Here is a 21,374-nt window from a genome sequence, read left to right as displayed (position 1 = left end):
ACATCTCTCTCAGACTTGGCAAATGGAAGTCAAAACAGAAACCTAAATCTTATGGGCTAGATGCTTCTCTGTTTTCTGCTCTGTCAACTGTTGTTATCTCTTGCAACTCACTTTATTTGCAAATAGCCAGGAGAAAAGAATTGGAGGTTTGCTTGATGTGTTTCCTCAGTGTCTGAATTTAATTTATTAAGTAGTTTCATAGAGCCTTGGGACATGGAATCCTTCTGGCAGCGTGGTTTTCATTTGAAGTCTTCTGCTTAGCTTTATTTACCTTGTGCGTGCCCTGGTTAAGCACTTGCAAGTCTGAGCTGCATTTTGTGCCAAGGCCACTTCATTGCACTCCATTGTGTGAAGCACATGGGTACCTCTGCTGGAGGTTTCTACTGGGGGTCTTAGCTGGGCCAGAGTGAGGGAGAGTGACCTTGGTGTACATAATAATCAGGCCCCAGATTTTCATTGCTACAAAGGACAAATACTGGTACAAAAATAGAACCTCACTTGTGAGAGTACGTAACAGGCAGTGACATGCTTGGTGTATGTATTTTAAAAGGCAAGCTGCCAAGGAGGTGTCCCAAGTCAATTTATGGACCATGACTGATGCTGATTTCCAGCACATAAATCTGGCACAGTTTATTTTTATGATACCCTGTGCTGGGGGATCATTTGTAAATTAACATTGCTGTAGTAAGGAAAGAGATATGCTAGGTTAATGTAATGATAGGTCATGTAACATGGAGGAATCCCAATGTGCAACTCTGCTGATGAGTATACTTCCGTATTGCTTAAAAGCTGGCTATTGACTCACACTAACATGATCTGTGCCTCTGTGCATTTACCTTCTTTTGCCACAGGGGCTGTGTGCTCTGCTTCTGAGGGCTGCAGCAGCTCCCTTGCAAAATGAGTAACAGCACTTGTGCATGCTTAACTTACTCTTAGGCTGTGCACTTTGCTTTGTGTAGTCACATACCGTCACATCTTGTTTTTTCCTGCCCTTGCATTGTGCTGTAGGTTGTCCTCAGGATACTGTGTTACTGTTGCAGGAACACCTCTGAAAGCACATGTAACCACAGTGTGTGAGCACCTGCAGCAGTGAGCAGCTGCCATGCCGCAGTGTCGGGTGTTAGACCATGCAGCTGCCGCTTCCCCTCCTTTCCAGTCTGGTAACAGCACCTCCCATGCTCCAAGTATTGATGGGTGGCTTTTCTTTTGTTCTTTTTCAGAAGTCAGAGGGCCACACCTCTCCCACATGATGGACAGCCAAATGAAATGTCTCAGGCTCCAGTGCTTATTTCCTGCGCTGACCAGTGAAGCTCCACTTTATTGTAAAACATTGTGCTTTACCTAATATCCTAGCCTTGTCTTTACCAAGGGAAGCTAGTCAGTCCATATGATGGAACTAGAGACTGCAATAAAGTGCTTATTGCTCTGAGTGGCCCAGAATTCACTGGAAGCCAGATGTTAGCAACTTGGGCCAGGTCCTCAAATTGGAACCCAGTATGTAGGCGGGTGATATTGTCTGTTAAAGAACTGAAATGGAGTGGAATGATCCCAGAGCTTGCTTTCTATTGAAGGCTTTTAAACAGTAAACAGGTGGTTGGTGTGAAAAAGGCTGCCTTTACTGTTAGCTCACACAGCATCTCTTTTACCAACCAGAGAGTACGACAACTAGTTTCATATAATACCTAGTTATTCTAAATGAAAATGAAAAAAAAAAAAAACCAACAAAAACACTGACGCACTGCACTAGTTACTATTAGATATTCTTAGTCATTTTTGTACATGAAGATTTAAGTTCTAAGATGGTTTATATTAATAGGTTATGCCTACGTTTATATTGTAGAATGAATTTAAAACCTGTTCCAGAGAACTCAAGGCAGCCTGGACAGATGTACCATTGTTAGCGGTGTTTGGGCAGCCACGAGGTCCAGATGTTCTGCACTTTTATATTTGCCACCGGAGTGGTAGAGTTTACTGGGAAAAGTTCTGACAGGCTACGTTTGGGTTTGTTTCTTTTTAATTTAGCTTTGAATAACCAGGATGATGTGCATTAGAAAAAAGGAGTGGTGTATGGAAAAGAAAATACTGCAGATAATTGACTTGTCTTTCATGCCTTGGAGGGTTCCTTTATTTTTGCATAGATATCTGAGCGACTTGGTGAAACTTTCCTGTAAACAAAAAGTACTGCAAATGCGTTTTTCAAAAGTGACCTTAGTATTATTTCACAGTTCTGAAAAACTTAAAACCATGACTTTTCGATATAGTGTACACCAATACACATACCTTTTACATTTTACAGACACTGGCATTGTTGTAGTTACTATGCACAGTCCAAATCAGCTTCAGAGTTTGCATAAAGGGCCAATTACAGTTTGTGTTGGTAAAGTGGAAAGCTGTATACAGTTAAACTAAAGCTGAAGAGTAGCGTTTGACTGAATTCAGACTACCAAACAGATCCATCTGCCAGTTTCTGTCTCTGCTTGTGTTGAATTTTTGTGCTTTGCTCTCATAAATACATCCCAAAAGCAAGCCAAGTGTATCACTTGGCCTGTTACTTTCACTATCCTGACTTACACTATTGTATAGCCAAGCATTGATTCCTACCAATAGATGCAAAATGATCACTAGTAATTGATCTAAAGCTACAAATTCAACAGGGTACTTCTTCTATAGCACAAGATGTTTCCCTACTTTTTGCATTGTAGCACAACAATTTACCAAATTGGACTCCAGCAATAATTTTCTATTAGTCTTCGTCATACCGGCTGAACTTTTGATAGTATTAGATTGAGTTTGAAGTTCTTTGAATTAAGTCTTTAAATGATGCGAGTTTACATCATTCTATCAGGCATTCTTATTTATACTTGACTGAATTGATAATGTGTTTTGGGGTTATTTTGTAACTAATTTGATGTAATAGCCATATGGACAGTAACTATTAATGCTTGCTAGGTTTAGCCTTCCATTGTAGTTAAGTGAAAGTCTCTGGTTCAGTGTCAGGAAACAATATACAATGTACCACATCAGTTTTAAGAACAGATTAAAGGTCTGACAAAAGGCAGGTAGCTGGGGAAGTGTCACTGAAACAGCACCATCAAGGATGCATGTGTTGAAAGGAGGGAACAACTGAAGAACAACAAAATTTACAAACCAATGAGTCAGTGAAAAGGCTTTTTAAAAAATTCAGGTGAATAAATGTCTGAGTCCCTAGAATGCCATTGCAGCCTATGGTGGTATTTTAAATAAGATTTTATTAAAGTTTTATAAGTTATTTTAACAAGACAGGAAAAAACTTAAAGACTTAAAACTTGTGGGTCACAGCAGGGTGGCTGTTGGAGTTTTGGACCACTTTATAATTAGCTGAAATCCAAATATGTTACAGTGCAGGCCGTTCACGTTGACAATGGTACTAACTTATTTCTCTAGAAACCTTTAGAGTAGATATATTTTTGTCAGAGCACCCCATCCTTCCTCGATTTAAATTTCAATATTGTTCCTGGAGATATTTCTGTATATTAATGGTACCTTTTTTAAAAGAAACAGAAAATTACTTTTTTCTATATGAATTAATATCTTACTTGATCTGCTTTTCCTTGACTTTCCCTTAGAGAGGGGGTAGGGTTGGGTCAGTTTACTGGATATGACTGTTTTCAGATACTTATAAACCTTTTTGTAGATATGCTTAATTTTTAAGCGATTAGGCACTGAGAGTAGCAGAAATCCTGCAAAGCTTTATAGTTCACTAGGCATTTGCCTTTGTTGGTTCTCTGAGTGATGTCTTGATTTGAGTAGCTAGAATTTTCCCTGAATCTACTAGAAAGGGTATCAGTATTTTCAGGTAACAAAGTCTGTTAGCACAACAAAAAACTTCAGACCAATATCTTACTGTATTGGGGTTGGGTTTTTTCCTTGTTTGTTTTGTTTTAATTTTTATTAATTTCAGCTGCTTTCATTTTGGAAACTCTTATTGCTATTGTGTGTACTTCAGTATACCAGCAAACACTGTTACCTGTTAACACGTTGTCCACGAATGCCTCTAGAGAAGAAATTGTTGCACCTTATGTATATCTCAAGCAAACCAAAATATGATGCTTTTCTGCTTTGTTTATTCTGAATATGTTGTATCATACTTTACTGAACCCATTTTAACTTAGCTAAAGCTATCAATATTTATGCATTTCACATTATTTTCTGGATCTGAACCTGTGTATAAATCTTTCTTTAAAAAAAAGACAAGCATTTACTGTAGTTGTGCTCTGTGACTTATCCATGGGAGGGGGGAATCTTGTCTCAAGTGTAAAATGCAGTACTGTCCCAGTTTTCCTTGGCTTTTATTTATTTAGTCATCTTTGATATTTCATAGTTCTGAGGCATACAAAATGCATTGTTGTAGCTGAAGCTACACATCTAAGCAGCTGGGAGAAAATGACTGTAATGTCTTCTTAATTGTTCTAGTACTGTATACAAATATGGGAAAAATGTTCTGCAGAACATTTGAGATGCAGATTCTTATCCCCACAGTAGGCTATTTTCCAGGTATTAGACCAAATCAATCAAAACTCCATGATCTTACAGGTCTTTTCTGACTAAATGATTCTGAAAACATCTATGGAGATTACTTAGTGCTCTGCTTATGGCAGTAACTACCCCTTGAATGTGCTGTGATTTCAGAAAAGAATATATTTATTTAAGATGACTGAATGCTCTTTTATACTAATACAGTATCCCAAAGTCATGAGCAAGAGACTTCCTGGTAGTTTGGGTTTCTATTTTATAGCATTGGTGCATGACTTTTGAAATTAAAGTGATAAGCATTGTTGGAATGGGGCACAAGAACAAGGGACTGGTAGAAGTGTGTGGATTTGTGGTGTTTAAATTCCAGCTTTGGTCTGTATTATTTGGATGAAAGCTGCCTTTGTAGCACAAGGCTGAAGAGCATTCTGCAGTTTGTATCAAGTAGAGAGTTGTAAGTTATGTCAGTACAAGGGAATGCCTTATAGTTCGGATGCTGTCTTTTGCAACGGGATATTAATTGAAGCAGTTTTAATTTCCACTGCCTGTTTAGCTACTGTACAGATACTGAACCAACTGAAGGCAAGTTATAGACATGGGGCAGCTAAGAGAGCATGGAAGGAAAGCTGTCCTTTATTCTCAGTATGGCAACATTATGGCAACAAAGGGGAATTAGAACAGAATTTAGATTTGTATATATGTGTGTGTGTGTGTGTGTGTGTGCACGTGTGTGTGTGTGCCTGGGTGTGTACATTCTGCAAAAAAATGATGTAGGAAAACCAGAAACATGATGGGTCTACAAGACACTATAATGGATGTCGACCCTTTTGAGTGCACTCCCTTTTTTTTTGAATGCTGAGTCTAATATGGCTACCTCTCCTAAAAGACTACTTTTGTTAACTTCCATTTGCTTTCAGGCTTGATCATGTAATCTTCTTCGCCATTGATATCATTTGTATATTGCTGTGTGCTTTATTTTCCAAGAGCAACATTTATATAGCACAGACACCATAAAGGCTGAATATACAGCGGTAGCCAAACTATGTTGCTGGAGCATTTTTGTTTAACCTCTGCCACAGTCATAGGGGTTGCAGGACATGGCCCGCTAGCTCTGCTTGATTCAGTGAGATCAGTTTCTGTAACAGCAGAAGGTGCAGTGCTCGTGGGGTGGTGGACTTCTGATGTTTCCAGAGGTGTCGAGTAAGCCACGTGCTGCTCTTGAAACTTACTCTGGAGTTTATGTTTGCAGTCCTGATTTCGCAGGGAAACGTAACTGTGCAACATATGTGTTGTATGCCCTACGTTATCCATTAGATGCTGTTTGTTTGCTGTGCTTGTTTGATAGATTGTAGACCTCCTAGGTAACTCTGCCATGTTTTCCGATACTCATGGCATTCTCCTTACTTTGTACATATTTTCAAACTGTCAACTACAGCTGCCAGGATGCTCAGGCACTTCAGGACACTGAGTGCCATGAACAAGTACATGTTTAGGCTGTGAAAGCGTTGCCTCCTCCCCTGAACTCCCCAAGAAGAAGGCACAGTGAAGTTCATGCTCTCACTGAAGTACTACCATAGTCATTTATATACTCAGTATTTTATAGTGAGCTGACAACTTTGAAGAAGCTTATGAGATGGATGTCTATTTTATGTTCCCCCACTAATTCTTTTATGGCAGAAATCTAGGAAGACTTGACATGAGATCTCCACTCAGCAACACACCCTAAGCTTAGGCTGGAAACCCTCCCAATCACGGACCACTATGCTCTGGGAGTTAAGCTTGGGCTTGCGTGGTGTTCGTGGGGGAGGCACATCATCATCATGACCTAGGGCCTTCATTGAGGTGGAATTTTAAAGCGACTGCAAATAGCTTAACATTTTGTTGAGTTCTTCCAAAGACTTACATTGTCGTTTCTGGGTCTTGGCTGTTAGCATACACCAGCAGACCTGCACTGAACTCCACTGGAAAAACCACGGTTCAGGATACCTAACCAGGCTCCCGAATGTAATGGTCTAGTTTGCTCTTTTCACGTCCACAGCTGAAACCTTGTTTGCCCCTCAGTACTGCTGTCCTCCAGTGAGTGGTTGGGTCTTTGAGGGCAGCAAAAGCAGGAGGGGCATGTATGTGCATGTGTCTGCACGTGTGTGTACATATACATGCACACGTCAGAGTGCAGTGACTTCAGCGTGTACTCTGTACAAGAGCGTTCCCATGTTTGCTCATAAAACAACTTGAAGTTTCTCAGATGATAGTTTTCCAACTTCCTTGCTAGATTTTGGTATCTTTCCTTCACATTACACACCATAAGGTGTGAGTTTCAAAAATCACACCTGAAAAAAACAGAACCTGTTAATCTGGATGCTACAAAAACCTTCTTTCTCAGCAGTGCTTGCTTTTAATAACCAGTATCTGTTGACAGTTTTAACACAACTGATTTGCTATGATCTTTCTTCTTGGAGCCCAATCCTTCAACTTCTATTCTCACGTGTATTTCCACTGAATTTTGACCTAGTGTTTGGTTTTATTCTCTCCAAAGTTGGTTGTAAACATGCCTTACAATAGTTCATCTCCATCAATGGTGTAACAGAGCTACTGCCTTCTTAGTTGTGTCTAGTTAAGTCAATAAGCACATTTATAGAATGTCATATTTTATTCAAGAACCTCTAATTTGAGATTTTTAAGTGCACATGTTAAGTCATGTGTATAACATGCTAAAGTACATTAAACTGTGATAATGAAACTGAATAAAAATATTTAATAAAATATTTGAAATATTTGATAAGGACCTTTAAATAGATTTCTTCATGTTCATTCTATTTTGGTTATCTAGCGTGTGCCTGTAAACAGTTTCCCATTTAAAACTAATGATTGCAAATAAATACTATTCAAATGGAGCTTCTTTGATACTTCACCTGCTTTTCCATCAAATGATTGTTTGCTTTAACATATGGCTGAGTTAGCAGTATTGCAGAATTTGTTTTTAGCTACAGTATGAACTTGTTGGGGTTTTTTACATTTAAACAAGCTCATTTTCACCTGAAAATGGAAGATGCCAAAACCCAGAGATGGATCCTCAGAACTGTAAGCGGTAGTTTTCTGTCAGATCATCCACTCAGCTTCTACAAAATGACTGTGAAGATGTCACTTATTTTGCAAAGAACTTCTGTTCAAGTGTTCTTCCTTACATGTGTCTATACTGGGAGCTTCCATTTTATTGTTTAAAACTTCTGAGCCCGGTTCAGCACTGTTGACATTGTTTAGAAGATCCACAGATCCATTCAAGTGCCCCAGAATTCTTTGGACTTACATGACATGAAGATGGAAATTGTGGGACAGAGAGAGCCAGGACTCAGTGCAGTTAGGCTTTGGGAGAAAAGTTTGCCTTTTCTTCTGAGCTTTCTAGGTATCTACTTCATGTTTCTGGATTTTGTCTTCTTTGCACAACTGGGAAGCTTGTTTATAGTCAACAAAGATAAACGAGAAGTCATTCCACAGAAGAAGACCTTGCTATGTTTTCAATCTTTGGACATAAGAGAACTTAATTCAGAAATGGTTTCTCTTAGAAGTAAGTATCAAGTGACATCAATGTTTAAACTTAAAGGTAATAGGTTACCACTACTTTGGAAACTTGTTTAAACCAGGAATCTGTTCTGCCCATATATTTTACCCTCTTGGGGCTTGAAAATTAGACTGTTGGGGATCTTCTCTTTTTCTGTCCTTGGATGCCTGAAACCTCCTTGATTGCAATGTGTTTTTTGATCACAGAAGACCCTGTAACAGACTTCATGAAGCCAGTAGACACTGGCTGTTCGCATGGGAGCAGATCTCCTGTCTCTGAATCAAAAGCAGCAGAAGGGAAACTTAGGTTTGTGGCTTTTTTTTAACTATGTGCCATTTACTCAGGAAAGAAGAAATGTATGCAATCTTGCAATGCCTTCACTAGGTGTGCATCAGTAGCTCTGCAAAGAAATGCCAGGAATGGAAAAGCTTCAGCCTTTAAGGCCTGTAAAGGTCATGGGGAAGGGGAAGGAAAGTTCTGATTCAGTGAGCAAAAAAAGTGGAAAAAATTTTAAGAAATACATGTTCTGTCAATATTGGATGCGCAGTCAGGGACCTTGAAGTCACTATTCACTTTTTTTATTACTAAATTACCTTAAAACAGTCATCTTCATTCCTCAATGCCCCATCTTTTCTCCTATGCTCTCATTTTGTTCTTCCAACCAAAGACCTGCTGCATTCAGCTAATTCTCAGTGCATCTAGATCATGTTTGTTACCCAGCTCTCACTCAGGTTGCTTTTTGCAACTGCATTACACTGACTCTTAACTGTCAGGTAAGGTAAATTTCCACTAATACTTCTGGAAAAACACAGGGTGGAAATTCAAGCGATTCAAGCACCATGCTTTGCTAGACACTGGTGTTCTCCCCTCAATAGCATTTGTTGGGTCCCTTTCTTTGTTCATCCGGCAGTTTTTTAATGTGCAGCTAACCCTGCTTTCAGAGAGACTTTTTGTTCCTACAGTGTGACAGCATGGAGGGAGACACACAGTATACCTGGGCATACAGTAGCCTTGCTGTACACCAGCTCATGGGGCTGTCCATTCTCCAGTAGGACACTAGCACTTTGTAACAAAATACGAGATGCGTTCCTATCTCTGCTGCAAAGTTCTGTTTTGTTTTGTTTTCTGAAATAAAACCTGTAAGATACAACATCTACCTTCTTATCCAGTGTCAGATTCTTTTGTGTGGACTGTTCTTGGCCCAGCAACAGTAAGAAATTGAGCTCTAATACAGTTGTATTTAAAATATACTTGAAATTTCATCAAGGCTTTATTGATTTTTTTCCTGATCACAGAATCATTAGGTGTCCAGCAGAAGTGCGCTGGACTGTGGTGTCGCTGCTGCAAGCCCAGCTGAAACTCTGGTTGAAAATCCAGCCTATATAAAGTACAAAATACAAAACATGTATTCCATATGGAGCAGCAGTTTAGCTTATTCGTCAGCCTGTGAAGCAAGATGAGCTAATTGAAATAGACTCAAAAATCAAGCTAGCTGAGTCAGAATGACAGGCTTAGCATTGCAGCACACTAAGACAAGGCAGGTGTTGCCATCAAACAACATCCAATTTAAGAGAACAAAGCGGGGTGGAAAGAGAAAACCTGAGCTCCTTCCAATCCAAAAGAAGTTTTTGGAACACATCTTTGGAGTACAAGTTCCACATATGGCCCACCAAAGGCTTCCCAGTTGGAGCAGACCATTAGGCTTCAGTCAGACCAATCTGAGTATCAATTCCCTTCCTTCCAAGGGTGGGTTCCCTTAATACCTGGTCAGCACCACTGTACCATTTTTAGGAGTTAAGGAGTCTTTGGAAGTCTGTCAGTCCCTATCTGTCAGAGTTTAGGATTCTTGTTTTTGGTGTCAGTGTCGAGTAATAGTTGATTTTGTAATGGCTCTGGAGTTCATGTGTTTTCGGTCTTGCAAAAGCAGTGTCATTGATTCAGGCATGCCATTGCCATTGGCATCGGTCAGAGTGACGTCATTTGAAGCAGATTCACTGTGCATCTCTCTCTTGACAGACAGACTGCTCCCTGTTACGTTCTGAGATGGTTATCTGATTTGGGACTCCCAGCTGTGGTGTTTGTCACGAAGCCGGGCTCTGGCAGGGAGAGATTCTTTCGCTACAAGCCTCTCCTCTTCTGAACGGCAAAAAGTTTGTTAATGCCTCAACAGCTTTGTGTGGGATCTGTTCTTTGCTGCAGCTGCTTAGATAGATTTCTGTAACACAAAATGAAACAAACCCAGCTGGGAACTCGATGGTGAAGTTGGACTTTCATGAGCTTCCAGGTTTCAGTAGGCGGCACAGAGATTGACAGGTTGTGGCAACAAGGCTGTGTTTCCTTTTGTTTGGAAGAGCAGTGTTTTCTAACGGAAGTAAGGTGGCAGGGAAATTACCATCACAGCAGATGGACAATTCATTGTCTTCAAGAGGTTCCAATTTCAAGGGCAAGGTTTGCCAAGCAGTCTAAAATAAAGCAGAAATTGCAGTTGAAATCTGTGGCTTGGAATGGATGCTGTGTTTTGCTTCAGTGACTGTAGCAATAACTTTTCATTTAGAAGTAATGTGTGAGCTGCTCAAGGGGTGATGCCATTCTAAACCATCCCATTCACTCCTAGATGACAGATGTATTTGGCACATGGTGTAAGTGTTGCTAACGAGTGCTTTCCTGCAAGTACATCATAAATAATATCAAGTGCTCATCATTGTTTTAATCAGTATTTAAGAAAATTCTTCTTGCTGTCTTCAGAAAATACACTGTGCTTGGCTGGCACAGGGCATAGTTTTACACTGGAAAGTAATGGAGGGAAGCATTTGCTCTCTGACTGTTTAATCTCGGTACATAATTTTTTCCAAACATCTTTGCTAGTAACTGTAGTGTACCACATTTAGGACATAGCTAATTGAGCTCTGGGATGTTTCAAAGTGAAGGTATCTACTTACTTCCCATGCAGAAATCCATGCCAGCAAGGAAATCTCTTAGTGATGAAGGGTTGCATTTTTGAAATAACTAATTTATGAGGGTTTTTCTCATGATGCATGTCCTGGGTGAGAACCTTGAAAACAGCATAATACACAAGAGTCAGTATAAAACCAGTAGCTTCATATTCACGGATTCTGTTAATCTGCAACTAGTTTAAAGAACCTAGACAAAAAACCAGATGTGTGCTGTTCCACTTGGACACAGTGGTTTCTCTAGCTAATGGCCAAGAGTTGCCAGCAGGGATTTAAAAGCATCTTTAATGATGAGATAAAAATGTATTCTTAAATAGAAATGTCTGGACTTTTAGACCACTCAGAAAATACTCAGTGTGCTTTGCAAGATGAGCAATTTTTGTGTAGTTTTGATTAATAAAACCACAAACACAGCTATTTCAACAATCTTCAGATAAATAGAAAATGGCAAATGTAGTTTTTTGGATGCTGTGAGTTGCCTCAGACCTAGATGGGAGTCCCTTAGCAGCACTGGCCTGTCACACTTGACTGCTTGTGGGAGGATGTGGTGGCATGGCTGGAATGTGCATCTGTATTCAGCATTAAACCACCATCCCATAAATCTCAGCCGCTGGAAATCTGTTTCCATCAAGATACAAGGGACATAAACAGCATAAAGCTGTTTAAAAATCACAACTTGTTGGGTTTTCCACTTTTGTCAAATCTGCTGCCCCACTGCAAAATGCTTTGTATGTGGTAGAGATGGATCTTTTCCTTCGATCTTTTCCTTGGTTTTCTTTATGTTGCAGGAAGTTGGGAACAAGCTTCACTTGCCAGTCTTTCACCTTGCTTTTCAGTCATCTTGCCTTTCTCGCCTCTCTTTTTTTGAGAGGCTGAACACTTGGTAGACATCAGTAGCAAAACATCCCACAGATTTTCAGTAGGATAGACAGTATCCCACACCTTCCCAAGCTACTGCATAACTCTGAAAAACCCACAGCGTTTTTTTATTAGTATTTTAACGACAATTTTCCTGAGCCATGGCTGTGTGTCAAACACAGCTTCTGCAAAAAGATAGGCACAGGGAGGTGGGATCCTGCTGGGAAGTTGATAGAGCAGCAAAGCTGGACTCCCCAGGCTGTTTTTGAAACCTTATAAATTATTTCCTCCTCCTAACAGTTTGTTGTGAGAATAGATTTCACCGTTTTTGGGAAATTGGCCTGGTTCATTTTTTATTGCATGGCTTAAATTCACTTTTTTTTCTAAAAGCCAAACCAAACCCTCTTCAGCACTGCATATTAGACTACAACGTTCACATGAACTCATGCTAAGCCTTAACTTGCAAAATAAAACTCTTACCACATTTCTAAATTTCTTTATTAGAGGGGGAAATGACAATCCCCAGAAAATTACACTTTTTTCTCCATAATTACTGAAGAAATCTTCAGATCAAATAAACACCAGTTACCTTGCTCATACGGCCTCACCTAAGGCAACAAGCACACGTGGGGGAAGCCTGTGGGGTCAGACATGCAGCATTATGGCTTTCCCTCCAGAGAAAGCACCCTGGCCATTGGGAAGCTGTGCAGCAGCCCCACTGCATCCAAAGGGATGGGATAGGGATGCCAGCTGACAGATGCTGCAGACAGCTGCAGCCCGAGTTGCACCTGCAGGACTCACATAGCCAAGGGCTCTTGCCCTGCATGTCTTGTCAGTTCGTAAAATGCTGCTTTTTATTTCTGTGTCTTTCACCTGCTTGTGTTTGAAAGCTGTTCTAGGCACTTTGTATGAGAGAGATCATGTTGGGAGAGCAGTTCCCTGCGGGTTTGAGTTGTTGCAGTCAGAGATTGGCAGTGGAAGCACTGGATACTTGCTGTTGTAAACTTCATCCATCTCCTTGAAATACTGTTGTGGTTTTCTCAAGGCTCTGTGCACAGGGCATAATTGCTGATGCAAAGACATTTTTATCCTCTTGTTATTGTTACTGAACACTGCTTTCATCAAGAAACATGAATTGGGAAAGGATGCCACAGACTTTCACAATTAAATCTGTCACTAGATAGTCTTTTTTCACCCATGTGAAATTTATAAATGGGGGAGGGGGATTAACTCAGGGTGCAGACAAGCCTATAAGGAAAGACCAGCACCTCCATAAATCAAGTTCTGCATATTCTGCTTGTGTTTCTATGGTGAGAGTGGGTCAGCAAGTTGCTGAAGTAATTGCTTACTGCAGAAATGGTGAGCAGATGGATTCCCACTGCCATCCGTAGGTGAGCGTGGCCGACCACTGCACCTGCTGCTGTTTGTTCACTTCCTTTCACTCCTTGCAGGTTGACTGCTGTTATGTTGCTGCATTAATTGTGCACCATAAGCCAGCTGAGAGGAGCTGGGGGTGGGAGGTCAGCTTTGGGCACTCGTGTTAGAAATGCAGCGTCACACATCATCATCACAGTAGTGTTGCTATTGCCTAAAGGTCTTTTGTCTTGATGTTTGTGAGTGCCTGTTTTAAAATGGCCCAGGCTCCAAGCTTGACTTTTATTTCTTTTTTTCTTTTTTTTCTTTTTTTTCGCTTTGTTTTCTTCTTTTTTTTTTTTGAGACAGAGTCATGTTTCATGTAAACCACATAATTTCTTTGGGCTACTTGTAGCAGATTTTAAAAACCAGCTGCTCTTTGATTGCCCAACCCCTGCAATCCATGGGCAAGAACCAGCAAAGGATATTTAAAAGAGTCAGTGGTTCTTGTCAGTGTGGGGATTTCTTGTTCGTTACCAACTTTTCAGCAGATCAGTCCACATTTTTCAAGATTGAAAAAGGCTGAAGGAAAGCTTTCTGTGACAGCTTTTGAAAGTCAGGGTGAATATTCCTGTGTGTTCTTCTTGGTTTGCTGCTCCCCGTTTTATACAGGGTGACTGTATAAATAGACAGGGTTTTGGTGGTGTGTGAGGAAAGTGTAAGCTGACTCTTAATAGGATGTCTGAAGTGCTTGTGTGTGTTCCTGGACAAACAGCAAGCTAAGGCAGAAAACCAAACAGCCAGACAGGATATTAAACACATCCTGGGTTGTGGCAGGATGAGATCTTGGCAGGATTTGCTTGGTGCAGAGTCACAGGGCCAAAAGGGACTTGGAGACATCAGCTAGAGAATTTCCATGGCAGGTTAAGCTATACTTAGCACAGACCTGACAGGTGGATGGGTGGGTGTTGAACTTGTCCTTAAAAGCCTCTAATAGTGGAGAATCAACCATTTCCCATGCTGTTTTTTCCAGTGTTTGACTGTCTTTTTGAGGGTGGTTTATTCCCCCAGTGCCTAAGTACAAAATTTTAGGGTATAGGAGGCGAAAACAGTGTCCTCAAATGGCATTAGATAGAGGAGCATTTTAACTGTTTTTATAAATGCAACTTTAGAAATAATGGTCAGATAAAATCTGAGACAAGATTTTCAAGGAGCACCAGCCCAACTTTGCTCACCACAGGACTCCTCCATGCCTTTGAAACCCTCTTTCCTCGAATGATGTGTCAGGTTGATGGTTAATAGCCATATCAGAGAGGTTCAAAGAGACCTTTCTCTTCGTGCTGTGTTTTCTATCCAGTAGTTGCCTTCAATTTTTTTTTTTTCCCAGAGTTCAGACAGTGAAAAAACAGAAAACCAAACCAAAAAATCCCTAGCCCCAAACCAACCCAGCGTGCCAGCCTTTTTCCTTGGTACCCTTTTCAAATATTACAAGGCCATCAGTAAAGCCATATTACGAGGAGGAAACCAAAAGAGAACAGCATCCATTTCGTTAGGCAGTGCTTGTGCCAGCCACAGCAAGAGGCTGGAGAGCCAGCAGGGGCCAGAGCCTGCCCTTGGCCTACAGCTGTCCTCTCTCCGCTGCCTCCTGCCTTGGAAACAAGCCTTTTTCCTGATTATCCTCTGCTGGGATGCTGCTAGCAAGGCATCACCTGTGCTTGCATCAGGACCCCTGCCTGGGGTCTGATCCAGCCTCTCCCTGGAAGACATGGGAAAAGCTGCGTGCAATGGTGTTGGCAGTGCAGGGACCGGGACATCCCTGGGTCTCTGCTTTGAGACAGAGACCCATGGCTGTGCCTGCAATCCTCTCTCCAGCTCCAAACTAGGACTAGTGGAATAATTCTGAAACGCTTAGGAGACTAATGGAGCAAGGCCAGTGTGCTGCAAGAGCTGTGCACTCCCCTGCTGCCTGTGCACCAGTTTACCTGGGGCAATGCCACAGTTTATTGAGGAGTCTCTGAGGGACAGACCATGCTGAGAGCCCATTACTGGGAATAGGCATCTAATGGGGAAGCAAAGGGGAGAGCACATACTGCAGGCTGGGCAGTTGCCTTCATTTTCTGTCTGTTCTGGCTCGTCAGGAGGCTCTCTGCCTGGACTTCTGGTCACTGTGCCTGCTGCCAGGGCAGGGGTTTGCTGTACTCACCAGAAGTTGCAGGCTTGCAAGAAATGGTTTGGCAAACTTCTAACACTCTAGTGGTCCAGGCACTGGGCAGAGATCGCCCCAGGCACACTGGCATGGGCTGGGACCCTTCTCCAGGCCCACCAGCCCTGCTCTTCTGCATCGCCACACAAAGCTGGAGGTGGGGAAGGCAATGGCAAAGCCCCCGGCTTGGGCAGCATTAGTGCCTCCTGCAGTGCCTGGCACCCCTTGTAGCCCCACACGGCCACAGTCGTGGCCAGTGGCACTGCCCAGGGCTGCTGAGGCTGCTGGGGTGCTCCGAGCACCAGCCCTGCACAGCCAGGGCTCTGTGGTCTCGCAGGGAACAGCTGCAGGTGGTGGCAGAGGAGGCGTTCAGTGCCCATTGTTTGCTGTGGTGCCCCAAGGCCCCGTTGAGCTGCTCCATGTGGTGGTACAGAGCTGGGCACTGACACCCAGGGAGTCACAGCAAAGCAGCAAGGGACTGGGTGCTGTGTTGAAGAGCTGAAACAAGTGGTACAACAGGACACAAAGCAGAGGCTTCCTATGGATGCTTGCTCCAGGTGACATCTGGCCCCAGTTATGGGCATGGGTATAGCAAGGAGCTTGGATGGATGGGGGACCCAGGTCTGTTCAGTTCCAGTATGAGCCTTTGATGAAATCCCATGCCAACTGTGTGCTGACCAAAAACTGACTTTTAAGGGCAGTATTGAGAGAGAAAATATTAATGGCTAAAAAGGAAAGGGGGGCAACAGAGCAGTTTAGAAAACGCAATTCCCTCAACAACTTTGTTTTTGGAAGAACTGTCACTATAAAAGGGGAAACCAAGCTTGTGGGAGGGATGAAATTATTTTCCCCAAGCCCAATAATCAACCTGGCAAGGATGGCTTAGTGCTAGGAGTTTTTGCTCCTGTTTGTCACACACAAACTGTGAAACAGGTGGATGCCTATCAGGCTGCACTTCAGTTGTGAATTAACCAGCATGTTCAGTAGTCCTTGGCTTCCACCATCAATATAATCTTTAGTGATGCCTGGAGAAGGAAAAGTGTTTTCTTCCATGTTTCACAGTTTCTCTCCTGCTCTGATAGACTCTTAATCCCTCGTGCTGCCCCTCATTTTCTCAGTGCTGCTCTCCTCTGGGAACCCTATCTGGAATAAGCAAAACCAGGTTACAGTGGAGACAAAAGTGACAAAAAAAAGTTGCACTTTGCAGCAGATCAACCAGATCATGATTTCCAAATTACACCCTGTTACTCAGTAGTGAAAAAACCACAAGAGCAGCCAGTACAGATGACTATTCAGCTGATTTTATAGTGTAATTTCTTCTCACTTAAAATTTGTACTTCTTTTTTTCCCTTCTTCTGAGCATAGCAAGGTGCTTCCCACATTTTCCCTGCTGTTGAGTATCAGCAAGTGCTTTGAGTTTTGTAGAGCTGCAGAGGAATTACAGAATTGAAAAGTAACACTGATCCTGTTACCCTTGCATGCACAAAATTCTTAGCAAAATACAAAAAAAAGTCATTTCTCTTGTGTTGTGCTTGCTCGGTGTATGTCAAAAGCAAAGCGAAGTCTAAGGGCATAAATAAGGTGAAGTGATGCTCTAAGGTGGTGATGCAGGGACGGAAGTGACTGAGTTTTAAGCAGTGTCCCTACACAGTGTCTTTCCTGATACAGGCAGAAGAATTTACATCATGCACCATAAAGCTCAGCTTCAGCTTTTGTGTGCACCCCTCTTCTTGTGGTACTTTCCTGCCTGCTCCCAGTGGGTACCTGGATGAGACAAAGGAGGATACCTGCTGCTTGGATAGCTAAGATTGCATCTGAGTTCACATGAAATACCAGTCAGGAACTTTGTAGCTTTACTGTTTTGTAATCAGAGGTGCAGAGGGCAATGCTAAATTCAGCAAGGATGTGTTTGCCTGGTGGAGTGCACATGGTAGGTGTGCTCATAGGTACCAGCCATCCTTCCTTCTCTAACACTGCAAATACATCCTGTTCCATCAGGGCATCCTTCTTTCAAATACCTATTTTTAAGCTCCCCTATCAAAATGTCATAATTATTAGGGGAAACTTTATTTACTGCCACACTTTTCTTGACACGTTTTGTGCTTTATCAAAGATGGCTTTCGTTGAGTGTGTGCTGTGTGCTTTTGGCCAGATGTTGGAGCTTCCACTGGGGGTTGTTTCTGCCAGTGGCATGTCCCTGGCTGGGAGGTCCAGGGGAGCAGAGTGGTCACTTGTGCAGGTGGGACCATGCTGAGTCCCACGGGCCAGATCCTGGTTTGGCAGGTTGTCAGGAAATGAGACAGGCTGTGGGGAATACCCTCAGCACTGGTTTGGTACTTGAGGCAGAGCAACTGCATATCAGGGTGTGATCACTGATTTGGGAAGAGGCTTCCAGAAACTCCCATGGCAGGGAGTGTGTTAAGTGACATCTGTGTCATCAACAAAAGTGGTGTAGTATCTCATGTTAGCAGCCAGGATTGGGCTGAGAACAAAGTGATCTTGCTTACAAGAGGGGCCTTGTCCCTCCATCCCTGTTTTCAGGAGGAAATCCATTGGAAGGGGTGCCTGTCTGCATGTGCGTGCTCCCACTTTGCCTTTGTCAGTGGACCCCAAGACACTAACAGGGAGCACACTGGAAAAGGGTGGCACAAAAGGCACCCTGGGCCTTGCCAGGTCCTCACGGTGCTCCTTGCAAATGTCTCTCCCTTCCTCATCCCCTGCTGGCAGCTTGGGCTTGGCTCTGGGCAGCAGCAACAGACAGCACTCTGCTCCCTGCCCTCTGTGGGGAGCACGAGACTCAAATAGCCCAGTTGGAGATTTGACCAAAACGTGTTAAGAGCATTTCCTCAAATAGTTTTAATTTTAATAAGTCATATTTAGTAGCCTTAAGGACACTGGCTATGTGAGAGGAAAGGGTTATGTCCTGAAAACAAAGTTGGATGCATGGGTGCTGTGTGAAAGGCTGCTGAGAACTTGGTGTGGGGTGAGAGGCATCACATCTTCCTTAAGACAGAGGAGCCGTTGCCATGTGGTTGAAAAACGTGGCAGAGCTGACAGGAGAGAAGCACTTTGACTGAGAAATGTTCTTTTAGATTAAACAACAAAACTCTGCATGCACATACAGACTAGATCTTCATAACGCGGCAGGCTTTGACAGTGTACTGCAGCATTATTGCTATTTATAATCGACAATTACTAACACTATAATCCAGTAAACTTAGTGGTAGCAATTACAGCAACATAAATAGCAATCCAGATGACTAAAGGCATTGCTGTCAATGCAGGTGGCAGCTATAGCATTAGAAAAAGAAGCTGGAGGGAAGATATCAGGACTCAATATGTGAGCTTGGGTCTGCTAGTCTTTTATATACCATTTTTAATATACTTCCTGAAATGAAGCTTCAGAAAGGTACACTGCCTCTTTAAAATTAGTCTAGGAACTACAGGTAGTTCACATTATTTTTAAAATAATAAATCTCTATATATATCTATATTAAAATATATATGTATACATAAGTTGGCTAGCCTACCTTGTGGAAAGGCTGCAGCTAAACTAAGTCTGAGCTAATATTGTATTACCATGGTCTTCTGGTTTGTAGATAGCCCTTCCTTATTAGATGAGGTTCTGTTCTTGCTCCACAGAAGGTGCCTGTGTATATAACTCCTTTGTATTGCTTTCTGCAGAGTCCCTTATATATTTCTTACTACTAATGCTGTGTAGAAAAGGAAATCCAGAGATTTTACTACTGATAATTAACCATATAATGGCCATTAGCAAAATAAAGATTTAGTTGTTTGGGAAACAGATTATTTATATTGTGTATGGTTTATTGCCTGATAACTTGTTTGGTGACTGGATATTCTTTTCCTTCTCCTGGTCCTTTTCTGCTTTTTCCAGCTATGGTGTTTACTCCTCACTTTGATTATCTAGCAGGCAATAAAGTATATTGTATGTTTTGAAGCCAAGTAGTGTGCTCCTTACTCGTGCACCGTGGGGAGCAGCTGTCGGTGTTGGGAGCCGGGGCTGCTGCGGGGCAGGAGGCAGCTCTCCAGCGTGGCTGGCACCTCTCCAGCTGGAGCATCCAGGGCCCAGGCGGGCACCAGGACAACAGCCTGGCAGTTCCTGCTCAAAGGAGGCAGCTGCAGCCAGGAGCTGTCATAGCCCTGCTTCCTCGGCCGTCCCTAAGGACATGAGGAGACCGTGTGGACACAGAAGAGTCACTGCATGTCTTCTGAACTCATAACCACCCTTTTTACTTCTCTGGCATTGTCAGCAGTGGCAGTGGCAAGTACTGGCACTGGCACTGGCAGCTTCTGGCTCTCTCAACAGCCTCATGCTGCTGGGGTTTCACCCCGAGGAATGGATATGGGCAGAGCTCTGTGCTCATGCCAGGCTCAGGTCCTGTAACAGCAGGGGCACTCTGTGCTTTCCTGCACACAAGGCAATGCCTCCTCCATCCCCAGCAGCTACACAGGCAGGCAGCGTGTGCTGAAACACTCCAGGCAGCACACTCACACACGTGTCAAACAGCCCAGACATACCTGGTCTGCTTGTTTGGGGCTGCATCGATTTGGTTTGCTTTGCTTTGAATGGGGAGCCAAGTTCTGCACAGCAGTTCCTCCCTCCTGACACCTGGGGGACTTTTTTCTGTGGTTCAGAAATTTCACTGCCAGATGCAACTGGTGGGAGTGCACCTTTGGCTGTGTTTGCAGGAGGAGCACATCCTTCTCTGCTGCATTCCTTCCTCAGCCTGGCCACTCAGAGGCCACCTGTCACCTCCCAAGGGGACACAGAGCATCCTCCCTGCTTTGTGCTCCCCTCAGCAGCCCTAGTGCAGCACGAGGGGCTGCAGGCAGGCCACTCACCCGAAAGCTGCTCTTCTCCAGGAGCCAGGATGTAGGTGCATGGCCCCGCTGCACTCAGGGGACAGGGGGAGCAGAGTAAACTCACCTCCCACTAAAGCTCCTAAACAGCAAACAGCTTTGGCATCTGGGGAAATGAAGCTGCTAAAAAACTCAGCCTTTATCAGTCAACATCATTTTCTGGTGTTTGTTTTGCCCCATTCCACCCTGAAGCAAAAGGTGAAATGGTGGCACTGCTTGTGCAGAAAAGGTTCCCAAAAAGCAGTAAAAACCTCTCATTTGTAAGTCAAAACAGAATTCTTTTGTTTCAGTTCTGACGTTCACATATTTTGCTGGTTTTTGCATGGGTGTATGTGTGCATGCTATATATAAGTACACCTTAGTCCATCCTTACTAGTAATTTAAAATTATGGAATTATTCCCTGGGTACTGGTGCTCTAGATGGTGGCAGTTGTGATCACAACAGTATTTTTACAGTTTTGCATTTGTGCAGCCCTGCTGGAGCTCCTGCCTGAGCCCCTCTGGTCCCTGCACGATAAGCTGGCTTTCTTGGAGAGAGGGGACAGGCACAGGGTGCTGCACATGACCCCTTGCAAAGTACAAACCCCCAGTTTGGTCCTCTATCATCTGCACCTCTCCTGCTGGGAAAAAAAAAAGTGCCTTTTTTTGTGTTAATGTAAGTATCTAGGGATTTTTTTTTAATTTTTTTTTTTTTTTGGCATCAGCAGAGAAGATGAACCAGAGACTTGCATCCAGGAAATGCCTGGCTTCATCTTGCTGTGCTTGCTGCACCATGGGGGAAAAAGATCATTCCCATTTCTAAGCTGTGGGGCTTCTGCCTTGGACCTTGACCGCCCCCCAAATGCTGTTCTTGTGTCCTCAGATGCCTGTGCCAGGAATTGGCCTTATTTGCACATCCCATGGAGAAATTAGTTGGTGAAGTAGGCAGCAGCAGAGCTGGTGGCTCTGAGTGGGTACAGCAGCCCACAACATCTATATTCAGCAACTAATAAGTACTGGAGAAGTCTCAACTATGAAGCATATTTTACATGCATGTGTCTATATTGTATATTTTTTC

The 21,374-nt window shown here is 42.9% G+C and overlaps 1 protein-coding gene across 20 annotated transcripts in view; it reads left to right on the top strand.

Annotated features, from left to right (window-relative positions):
* BBX (BBX high mobility group box domain containing) overlaps positions 1-19,394 on the top strand; it is a 153,251-nt gene extending 133,857 nt beyond the window's left edge. For all 20 annotated transcript variants that reach the window (XM_042031611.1, XM_042031609.1, XM_042031617.1 and 17 more), the window contains one exon: positions 1,221-19,394. In XM_042031611.1, coding sequence (XP_041887545.1) covers positions 1,221-1,308 — 88 coding nt within the window. In that variant the 3' untranslated portion in view covers positions 1,309-19,394. The remainder of the gene's footprint in view (positions 1-1,220) is intronic.
* The last annotated feature ends 1,980 nt before the right edge of the window (positions 19,395-21,374 follow it).

Source organism: Corvus kubaryi, unplaced genomic scaffold (genome assembly GCF_017639235.1).
Source record: "Corvus kubaryi isolate FWS band 111438036 unplaced genomic scaffold, C.kubaryi_AGA036_p1.0 37341, whole genome shotgun sequence".
Taxonomy (NCBI): Eukaryota; Metazoa; Chordata; class Aves; order Passeriformes; family Corvidae; genus Corvus; species Corvus kubaryi.
Note: the sequence above shows the minus strand (reverse complement) of the source record. Positions and strands in the feature narration are given on the sequence as shown.